At 37.3% G+C, this 11,939-nt stretch overlaps 2 protein-coding genes and 1 long non-coding RNA gene across 3 annotated transcripts in view; 2 read left to right on the top strand and 1 right to left on the bottom strand.

Annotated features, from left to right (window-relative positions):
* The window catches only part of LOC143303324 (omega-amidase NIT2-A-like), a 298,294-nt gene that overhangs the window by 58,252 nt on the left and 228,103 nt on the right, over positions 1–11,939 (top strand). The window lies entirely within an intron of this gene.
* LOC143303325 (uncharacterized) overlaps positions 1–11,939 on the top strand; it is a 33,755-nt gene that overhangs the window by 21,224 nt on the left and 592 nt on the right. The window lies entirely within an intron of this gene.
* LOC117162592 (uncharacterized) lies at positions 6,687–7,181 on the bottom strand. Its single transcript, XM_076622875.1, has one exon. It carries the CDS (start codon positions 7,179–7,181, stop codon positions 6,687–6,689), a length of 495 nt encoding a protein of 164 aa, XP_076478990.1.

The following is an 11,939-nucleotide window of genomic DNA, read 5'->3' as shown; positions in this document are numbered from 1 at the left end:
TTAAATCTGATTAAAGTCTTACATCCTCTATTAACACGATACTCAGAGTGAGTAATTTTATCCGGATATTTGCAGGTTGCAAAGGAGTGTAGGGGATGTGCATCAACGAGGTAAAGCATCCTGAACAGACGGATGTACTCGTACAATGGGCACTCGAATGTTTTTCGAGTGATTCCTGAATAGGATCGCCCATCTCAAAGGGAAGAGCCTCGAGTGCACGACAATTTCACTAAAATTTGCACGAGGAGGTGTTAATATTTTTTTCTGTTACTTCAAGTAAAATTTGCCCGTTATAAATTATCGCACACAATAAATTGAATGAAATTTGATGTGCCGGATTAAAGCTAGCACATTTTTGATACTCGAACAACACAGGTTACTATCGAGTTTCGGATAATCGATAATTAGGCTATACTAAATACAGCGTAGTCAACTAAATGATAAATTTAACCACCACGATAGTGAGGCGATTTTTTAAACTTTTGATCACAGCCTAAGTTGTTCGATTCCTCGAAAAAAAAAAATTATTTCGCGGTTCGGAAATTGTAGTACAATTAATTTAGAAGTAAATCGAACATATACTTTGACTTGCTTAACTAAGTACCGATTAGTTATGAATAAACAATCAATACGAAGTTATTATAAATGTTAAAATAAGTTCAAAATGTTAAGTAATATTTGCCCGTATAGTCTTATTTTCAAGAAAATATAATTTGAACGTGTTTAATTGCGAACTACTTTGGTATACGCGTATGATATGATTTTTAAGTTTATTTGTCTCACAAAAACAAAACACCTTAAGTAAAAATGTTTTCCTACATCTTTGTATGTAGCAATTTCCACATGTAGCTTAAACTCCTGTTCAGTCCGGGAATTAGCCAATTTTAAGTATGTTTGTCAAATTTTGAAACTCGATTTTTCCGGGAACTGAACCTCAGATGGAGAAATGTTATATCAAATTTTTTTCTTATTTTTCCACATAAAGCCACTCTTTGCCCGTGTACGTTGATTATAATAATTATATAATAATTATATACGTTGCGCTAGACAGACATCGAAATGGTTTTTTTGTATCAGACGTTGCATCCAACTGGAAACGGTGCTGGTACGTCCGAAACGTATCTACTTCTTCAGTGTGTAAGTGATGCACCTGATCATCTGCGAATGATTACCTAATGCAATTTCAATAAAAGATTTTTGTTGTGTCGTTAAAGCGATGATAAAACAACACTCTTCTCTTTTTTTTCTTTTTACTTTTGCCAAGACTAGGATCAAATACTTTGCTATATTTAAACTAAAACGAGGAATATGTAGCTCGTCATTTAAACGAGAATTGAGACAACGAACTCTTAAATAACGAAACTGCTCCATATTGTTTGATACTTATAGATACCTTATAGATACATCTTTTCACGCGGATTTGATAATGTCACAATGTTTTTCGACAACCTTAATAAAGAGTAAAATCGCCCTGAGTCAATCTATTTGTAATTTTTTAACTAAATCATATTCTGTTGAAAATAAGCACACGCTTTCGATTCAACGATGTTAATTAAGGATTAATATTAATTTTACAAATTTTTTACGAAAGATTAATAATTTAGATACATTTGTCTTCCCCAAAATGTCTTTTCAGCTAAGTGATGCCAGAAAGTCGAAGCTGCAGAAGTTCTCAAAAAGAAGAAGATATCACATTGAAATGACGGACAAGAGAAATTAAATTATTGGAAATTTTTTATGCATACGTATGTACATTATATCGAAACTGGCCACCATGATATTCCGTTCCAATTACTAAAAGGGTATGTATCCTTAAGCCATCCGAATGTGTCGATTTCGGTTACTCTCTGCACATCATATCGCACATCGCATAATAATAATCGTACATGAATAACCTTTCACTTTTAACCAAAAGTTTCCGTTAGATTTAATGAATGTTTGTACTGGGTATAGGATTTGTGAATGTTCCGATTTCACGTTACGATTTCATTCGTACATCCAGTCGACGCAATATATCTAAATGTATATATTTTTTTAAATATTTGCATACGTGCAATCTATCGTTTAATGATAATGAGCATCGACATGTGCTAGGTTAGGTTGACCTGAACATCGATACATTCAATGGTATACCAAACTAATGCTGTTTAACTGAATCGCTAAATCTGACGTACCTGCAGAAAATAAAATTTCTTCAATCTTCTACGTTCTTCGAAGATGTACTTATGGCCAAGATGTTGGCACGATTTCTTCTTTTACTGAGGGAATTTCTTTAATTATTACTTGCTGGTTTCGAATGTACAAATCTGCATTCATCGTAGCTCCTGGCTTTTCATTCTGTCATCTTTCTATCGTTTTTATGTTGCAGTCTAAAGCTATGCCCTATAATTGACAGACTTATTGCGATTGTTTACCAATCAAACATAAAAGTTTTCTATGCCTTTCGCTCAATCGATCCTTTTCTTTATGAATGCACGTTTTCCATAATAGTTTTCCGTCCAGTATATACTTGGTTGTTTCCTGCTACGGTATTTCATTGTCGTTTAATTCTACTGGGGAACATATAGGACGGGTAACATTGATTTTAGTTCTCCGTGTTCTTAACCAGAGCTCTATTTCGTAAAGATGATGTTGTAATTCTTTTGAGGCTTCGTGGAGCATTTCGAAGGTAGCTGTTGTACTATTTCGTATTGTCGGGAAGACTGGCGTGTATACGATATATATGATACTGATTGAATAGAATAAAGTAATAGAAAGTAACAGAAATCGAGTGGTTCATTGTGTTTTGCCCTAGAATAATCTGTCCGAGAGGTACAATTTTATGAGAGGATAACATGATTCTGATTAACACAGCAGTGTACCACACTGTGTTACAATGCAATTGCAATTATTACAATCCAGCAGATTGGGAAGTAACCTATTCTGACCATCGCGTCAGAGATAACAGTCACAAGCATTGTTTTTCGAAAGTGTTGGATTTCGCCTGGGGAGAAGTATTTGATCGAATGATTTCAGCCGCCCATCTGCTCGATCTGTCAATCTGTCGTTTTCTTGGTGACTTCTTTAGTTTGCTGGTAGTTGAAACACTTTTGAAAGATGCTCGGTAAACATTTCCGCTTTTTCTATCTCAATCCTTGCCTAGTTTCCAATTTCCATTTTTGTCGGAGGAACAGGTTTCATAAGCTGTCTTATCTTTTTCTGGATTTCCATGATGAATGATCTGTGGTTGTATTAGGTGCGAGATTTTTCAGGAATTCATTGAACGAATCGTTTCGACTTCTTTGTAGCAGGAGTTTCATTTTTTTTGTGTGCTTGGTTTAGTCTCGTTCTATCATACAAGTGTTTGGTTTCTTGCCATCTTCTTCTTTTTTGAATTAACAACTCTCTTATTTCGTTCAAGCGATGAAGGTTTCTTACTTTTCGACGATGGAGTGGGTTTCCACACAACTGCCTGTATTGCGTGGATAAAATGATCTACAGCTCCATCTATTTGTCCTTCCGCTTTTAGTGACATTTCTTTTTCTGTCCCGTCTTCTGGAATTAATCAAAAGTTTTTTAGCATTATAGGTAGCATTACATAACGTAGGTGGCTTTTTCTTATACGTAATGCTTTTATTCGTGATAGTTGCCGATATTGCTGTATGTTTTGATTCCAGGACTAAGTATGATTAGACAGAGAAACTTTCTTGATTTATCGCTTTTGTGACGAAGAAATCTAGTACATCAGATCTTTCGTGGGTAGGGCAATATGTAAGTTCTCCAGTTGCAAGGATTTGTACGTGCAGCCTTTGTGTCGCTTACAGTAGATTGCTTCCTTGCGCGTTTATTACCCTTGCTCTTCGATAAGAGTGTTTAGCTGCATTAAACAAGTTTAAGTACATTTTCATTGATATTTTACGACGACTTTCTACGACTACGTTTGTAGTTTGTAGGTAAGCCTCCATAAAAGATCGTAACACATTGCGTTTAATAATATCTTTTATCATTATGCGGAACCTACATGTACATTATCACTGAGGTAACTGGCAGAGTATACTTTGTATCTCGGTATTTTACAATAACTGCGGTTTGTAAAATGCGTTTTGGAAATTAGCAGTATATCTGGACGTCCAGGATATGTTGAAAGACCACCGACACTTCGTAACGTTATTATACTTATACTTTTATTATACTATATACTATACTATACTATACTATATTATACTATATTATATTATACTATACGTTATACTTTTAGAAGAGTGCTCAAAATTCAGCATTATTGGAAATGGCTTTACCTGCTTTGCTTGCCCACTAATGAGATTTTCCATTTCTGACATCGTTATGGCGACCTTTTCGTTGTTGTGTTTTCTGCCATTGTTCAAGGTTTGTTCCTTAGAATGCCTTTTTTCTGTTCTGATGTTTGGTGATACTCGAGTAGAATAGATTCATTTCCTTTATATCTGGTGTACTATTGGGTCGGTATGTGTCATATGGTATATATTTGTCGGGTTAGCGCTAGGAATAGGGTTGTGGGCGTCAACTGAATCTTCACGGGGATTAGCCATTGATACGGTACAACACAGGTGTAATTTATTACAATAATGTTACAGCCTTGACAATTAATCACGGCGATTAGGCACTCGCGACGCTAGTGATGATGGTCTCAGGTTCGATAACGAATCCGCGGTCAACGGGATGATAGATGAACGTTCTCACAAAATCTAAGTCTGACTCTTTGTTGGTAAAACGTGAAATAATTGCTGATCGTAAAGACGTTACTCTTTAGTCGACGGGATCGCGAGAGAGAATGAATTTCCGTCCCGATGATGCCACAGAGGAAAAATATATGAGGCGTGTCTAAGGGCACGGGATCATCGGATTCGTCGAGGATAGCCTTCGTTCAGAAAGTAAGGGAAATTGACGTTGCTGCTAATTGGTCAATCTCTGTATCGGTGGTTAGAAAAAGATGCTAGCCGCCCTGGAGGAAAAGTTGCTAGTGGGAGACGCCGTTCGTTGAAAAAAATAGGTCTCCCCTATTTTCCCGTAGTTGGGACAAAGACTGTTTGTCTGTTTGAAGGACTTTAGTTAACTAAATCCTAAGATTTATAACGGCCCGTGGCATCTGGTAACCATCATACCCGAAGAATAGGATCTGCATGTGGCGAGGCACGGGACAGAAACCGTTGGAATGTTTACTGTCGCACGCCGTCACAAATATTTCTTTTAAGGAGATCTATGGAGTTACTCCTGTAGGGGATCGAATAATGAGACTACCAATATGTGTACTCGTTAGTGTATTTAAAACAGATCTTGTCGCGAAACGATATGTATACAGTCGTTTAGTCACAGTTTATACTAAATCGCTTGCGATCACGTTCGTTTATTGTAATCGTCAGAAGAAGGTCAAAAGATACAAATTCGTCTTGTTTTACGGTTACATGTAGCGGCGCCATTGTTTTGCTCGGAGTTCATAACTCCTTACAATACCTGTGACCTAACGGTCTTGATACTCCGAAGCAAAACAACAACATGGTTTGAAGCAAATTCTAACTCTTGTGCCGCTACATCACCCCCTACCAGTGATAACGTTTTATTGCTTTTGCAGAGAAAGTCCCCGTGTGTAATCTTTTGTGATGCCTAGCCGAAACCTGCCTGTAGCCAATCAGGAAAACGGACTCTTCGGCCTGACCGTGTAACATACCTATTACTAGTGTTTCCTTCGTTGTTGCTATTCACGTCGCTTTCATTGCGAGTGTTCATTTGTTCTAGTGGAATAAGTATGTTACAGGTTTCGGCGGTTCTCGCGTCGAGATCCTCTGATACTACAAATGCTCGCTTAAGCCGGTCGACGGAAACCGTTATATCACGATTGTTAACCTTGATGGTGTACATTTTCTCGCCTCTTCGCATTACTCTAAACGGTCCATCGTAAGACGGCTGTAAAGGGCCTCTAATTGCGTCGTGTCGCAAGAATACATAGGGAGAGGACTCCACTTCGCGGAAAGTGAATACTTTCTTTTCCCTGTGTTACGTCACAGGCTGAGGCGGGACTTTCTCCATTTGTTCCTTAAGCAGGGTTGCAAATTCCGTGGTAGCTCGCTGCTTAGTTGGTAGAAAAAACTCTGCCGGTAAACATATGCCGGTACCGCATATCATCTCGGCCGCCGTTGCGTTTAGGTCCTCTTTTGTCGCAGTTCTAATTCCTAACAGCACAATTGGCAGAATCTCGACCCAGTTGCTCGTGTCGTGGCACCTGATCGCCGCTTTAAGCTATCTATGCAGGCGTTCTACCATCCCATTAGACGCAGGATGTTAGGCCGATGTGCGCAGGTGCGTGACGCCGAGCAACCGGCACAGCTCTTCGAACAGGTTCCGTTTCCCGATTTCCATGTGCACGGTGAGGTGCAATTTCTCGCGCGTTCCCCGTACGTCGCATGATAAAAGCATAAGCCACCCTGCCGTGACGGGCTTCGGGATCGCGAACGGCAACGGTTTTTCGCGCAGGGGCATGGTCGCCGGCGGCCCCCGATGGTCAACGCGCTTACCTGCGTCTGTATCTGCGTTATTTGTTCCTTCAGCGCGTTGATGGCGCCATAGCATCGTTTACTCCGCCGCCGTACGTTGTTGGATTGCCTCCTGCCGTGGTTCGGTCTGTACTGACCGCAACAACCTGTCCTAGTTCCGGGTGTATTTCGTAGATGCTGTCAGGCGATCGCGGTCAGAGTTTCGGGCCTCTTATCCTGGACGGCGGCTAGGACGTGTTGCACGTGCACCGGGAGTCGGCCTTCCCAGAGAGTCCGGATAAGTTCGTCTGATATTGCCGGGGTGGCGAGGCTTTTCAGATCCCGGTAGAATTGAGAAGGCGTCCTGTCGCCTATTTGTTCACTCTCGACTATTTTGCGTAGGCGTTGGGCGTCTGACTCGCCCAGCCTTTTGATAAGTTCGTTTTTAAGGAACACGTACTGCCCGCTCTCCGGTGGATTGGCTACGATGTCGCGGATGAGTCGCACATACGGTTTGTCTATGTTCGCGATGGCGGCATTATATTTGGCCTCCTCACTCGTAATCCGAGCGTGTTTGAACTGTGCCTCTAGCACGTTAAACCACAGCTCTACATCATCCGCCCAGAACGGTGGTATGCGAAGCTGGGCGTTTACCGCGTCCATGTTACCGAGCTCGTTTTTGTCGGTACTCGTCATCTCGGAAGCTCTAATACTCGCGATTACTTTATCACTTCCAATCACGTCGCGGTCACCAATTTGTAGGGGATCGAATAATGAGACTACCAATATGTGTATTCGTTAGTGTATTTAAAACAGATCTTGTCGCGAAACGATATCTATACAGTCGTTTAGTCACAGTTTATACTAAATCGCTTGCGACCACGTTCGTTTATTTATAATCGTCAGAAGAAGGTCGAAAGATACAAATTCGTCTTGTTTTACGGCTACATGTAGCGGCGCCATTGTTTTTCCCGGAGTTCATAAATCCTTACAATACCTGTGACCTAACGGTATTGATACTCCGAAGCAAAACAACAACATGTTTTGAAGCAAATTCTAACTCTTGTGCCGCTACACTCCATACCTTTGTTAGACAAAGCGTTCATCCCTTGACCGCGGCTACGTTTGGCGATTGACTGTCCCCAAGCTCATTATAACAAATCTCGGACAATTACAATCGGATTGAATAACTACAATTGTTTAATTACAGCTACAGTAGACTCTACATTACAATGTTGCGGGATTATCCAAAATTCCAAAGGCTCCGGTGTTCTTTCATCTTCGACATATTATTAGTATTAATTAGTTTGATTGAAAGTGGTTGCAAGTGGTTGCAGTGGTTTGCAAAATAAATTGAGCACCAGTAGCATAAATAAAGCTTAAGCAGCAAAAAGGATTTGTATTCATTATACTACATTATATTACAATAAAGTATATAGATTCCAAAAAATATTACACAATCAATACTAAAATTTTTAGTTTTAATTATAAAATAAAAGTAATAGATACCTTTTCTTTTAAAACGTTAAATATTTTAGTGAATATCTCTTATGTTTAATAACGTATTTTAAACAATTTCACATGTTACGTATTATTTTCTGTAAATAATTTATTCCTATTTTTTACCGTTCTTCCATTAAACAGTTTCTTAATTCGTCCGTAGAATTTAGTATTTTTTATGGAAAGAATATTAAAAATATTAAAACAGAGAATTGAATTCCAAGACCTTAAGAACTGTATTTACCAAGTAAAATAAAAAACATTCAATCGATATTTAATTTTTTTGGGATTAATATCTTCGTTATTCAATAGAATTTTGTATTTTCGTTTTCCTTTATCGTAAATAAAGTTTGTGATGGTATATAAATAATGTTTATAAAGGTAGGTGATAAATGCACCTATGTATGTATGTGCATTAGATGATATAAAACAATGTAATTTGAAAGCATACATACATACCTCGATTAGTAATTTATATTTTCGAATAGGAAGAAGCTTGCTATGATCTTTCGATATTGCGTTTGATAATGTAATTGTACTGTATCATGGGGACGTAATATTAATTTAGTTATCGTTCTTATTGTTCGAGTTTCGTATTTACATTCGATATATTACGAAATATACTTAAATTACTTGAAAATATAAAATTGCAAAAAACCCTAGTTAAACTAGTTGAACCTAGGATTAAGTATAATTGTGAATATCGTTGATATTAATTTTTAAATCAACGATATCTGAGTTGTTGCAACCACCTTCGTAGACGCGTCTCCTCCTAACGAGGACAAACGTGAAGCGTTAGAAGTTCCCAGAAAGATTACGAAATTTCCCAGCTCGGAACTTCTGCAACTATATCGTTCTTAAATTACTTTTGAGATGCACAACACGTAGTCGGCTATTGAACGTGACAGAAAGCAAAAATCCTAGAGAAACCAATGATTATTGTAGCTAACACATGCCCTAAGATTTCTATTCAGAAGCAGCCTTCTTTCACGCTTTGCCAACAAAGATTTCACATATTTTCTTGCATGTTTTAAAACGCAACATATGTACATATAAATATTGAAATTTTGTTAAGAAAATTTTTTCTTATTATGTTATTATTAATGCCAGTCAATTTTTTTCAAAATCATTTTAGTATAAACGAAGCTACTTTTAGTTAAAAAAATAAATTTTTAGACAAATTAAATACTTAAATACAATGATTAAACTTATATTATCTAAGCGAATCCTTTAATTTATGTCTCTGCAATAGCTAAATGTGTATTAGCTTCCATAGGCATTAGGCCACTTATAGAAAATAAAATAAATCTAAAAATTGTCAGCGACTTATTGAAACCTTCGTGATTATCTCATTTGAGTATTGACTTGTACAGTATTCGTATAGTCCATGTTATAATAAGAATTTCATAAATGCATTTGTTTTCATAAATTGATCCAATAATTTATCCAGTGATTATTGCTAAGTTCAAGTCTTAAAATTTTAGAGTCGTCAACACGCGCTGGCTTCTTGAAGACAAAATATCCCTTGCAGTGGCATTGGTATTACTTTATGTAAAAATCACAAGAGATGATAAACGTGATAAATCAATTTCTGTTGATTTTTTTGATTAAATGTTAAAGGTAATAGAGAAATAGATTTAAAAATAGTTGACAAACTTTGCAAAAAAGCAGATATTTCTAACATCATTCGATACTTTTAAAATGTTCAGAACTGTCGAAACAAGCATAAATTTAATCTAACAAGCAAATAAAAAGTATGTTATTTATTTTGAAATTGTTGTGCTCATAAGATTTTCCCTCAAGAAAAAGTAAAAAGTATGGCATACTTGCATTCAAAGATTTAATAGCTTTGATACAATGTTAAATTCCTATGTTAATAACGTGTAATTAGGAAGACAAACGATTTACAATGTTGACAAACTCTATTTTTCAGGCAAATATGTGTTTTAAAATTAAGATTTATGATACGGACATCGAAGATAGTGGACACCTATAAAGATTCGTTAAGGATCAATGTGTAAAAATCACTTTATGGATGCAGAAAATCTGGCTTCATATAACCTATCGGGATCTGGCGGCTACATTCTCGATATCGCTAAACGTGTCATGAACTATTGACACAGTCGCGCAATTCATCATATAATATGATAGCGTCATATAGCCATAAGTTAACACACCAGTTCTCATAGACACCTCTACACGTGTCGCTTTTTGCTCATTCTGCGATACAAGCAAATCTTTTTTATTGAGGCAAGTGGAATTTCCGTGAAAAGATTATCTCGAAGCAAGTTGTATGTTATTTATCATCAAACAATTATGATATAATACATAATTTTCTTAAATCGTTAGATTACACTTTTCTAAAAATAAATAAGATAGGGTTAGAAATCGCTGCTGTAAGTTTTGTAAATATACTGATATCCAAGTAAAATTTAACTTTGTTGTCGTTTAAAATTTTTGTTTATAAAAGTGAAAAACTTCCATTCTTACTTTTAAGGATATATGGACTAGTTTTTAAAGTTTGTAACAGAATGCTTCAAGAAGAGTAACGTACTTGGGAACATGAATAAATTGGTAGTTTCAGAACGATTCTGATGCAATTTTAATTGTAACGCAAAATTCTAACGAAGCGATAGAAAACGTGGTTTTTCCGTAATAGCTGCTAAGAGCAATTAAAAAGTAAGCAATCAAAAATCCTGTCTGTATTATGAACTGATATATCGAAATAGATATTAAATTAATTAAGCCAATTGAATTAACATTTTAGACAACTGACGCAAGAGTGCCTGCGTAGGTGCAGAATGTATACAGCCTTAGATCAATTGATGAGTCTACTTAATGCTTTACGACTTTACTGTATCACTTCCACCTATTATATGGCTGTACAGTCGCGAACAGATCTGCTCGTGTTCTGTTCACGAGTTGTTCGCCAGCTCCAGTGTAAACACAATGCTATTTTTGTGCATGATCAGTATACAGACAGCTCGCTGTCTGTTCTAGTCAAAGTAGACGTAGCATTGCTAAGGCTATGGAAGTATAAATTATCAAAAAGTATAATATCGTACAATTCATCTAATTATACGCGTTGTTGAGTTAATCCCTTGACGACGTAATAAAATGACGAAGAATTCAGGACGAACGACTTCAATTTGCTGTACTTACTACTATACTGATCAAAATTTACTGTATTTCTCGTAGTGGGTAGACAAAATTTATACTTTGAACATTTTATAAGGAATGAATGTTAGTTGTATTGCGAATGATGATATTCAAGTGTGACATTTATTTCTTACGAATCTAGAGGTCTCTATTACTAACAGTGACCATTTATGTATACAAATTTCACATCAAAGTATTATATCTGAGGTGTCCGTGTTGTCTGTGATAATTGAGCTGCTGGCTGTAGATGTCGCCGATGGGGTACTGCTGATTTTCTTCCGTTTTTGATACGTAGAAGAAATATCGAACTCCGGTCGCCGGAATTTGAACCCGGGTCCCGAACATTCGTAACGTAAGGCGCTAACCACTGCGCTGCCGTCGTCCGACAGAAATTAGTGTCGAATGGCGGTATTTGTTGTCGAGTACCGCCACACATCAAAGTATACATCAAAAACACTTTCTTCTCAAATCGCTGGAGCGATTGCAATTAAACTGCGAGTACTTTATCGATAGTATTAAATAAATAGAGCGAACAGTTATCTTATTAATTTTTGGTTTACATTGTTATTTTTATCGATATAGAGAATTAATATGGAACGAAAGCGCGGGTAAACGGCGGGAGTAACTATGACCCTCTTAAGGCCTGTAAACAGCATGCCGCTGTTAAATGGTTGTGCTGTGGGCCCCTAGGAGTGTGATAGTTGCTCAGGGACAGGGAAGACTTCGGTCTCGTCTGCTCAAGTCGCACTCCTACCTCCCCGTGGTACCGCCGGTAACATGAACGCCGCGTCGGCG

Source organism: Bombus vancouverensis, chromosome 11 (genome assembly GCF_051014615.1).
Source record: "Bombus vancouverensis nearcticus chromosome 11, iyBomVanc1_principal, whole genome shotgun sequence".
NCBI classification, from domain to species: Eukaryota; Metazoa; Arthropoda; class Insecta; order Hymenoptera; family Apidae; genus Bombus; species Bombus vancouverensis.
This window is presented reverse-complemented; position numbering and strand designations above follow the sequence as displayed.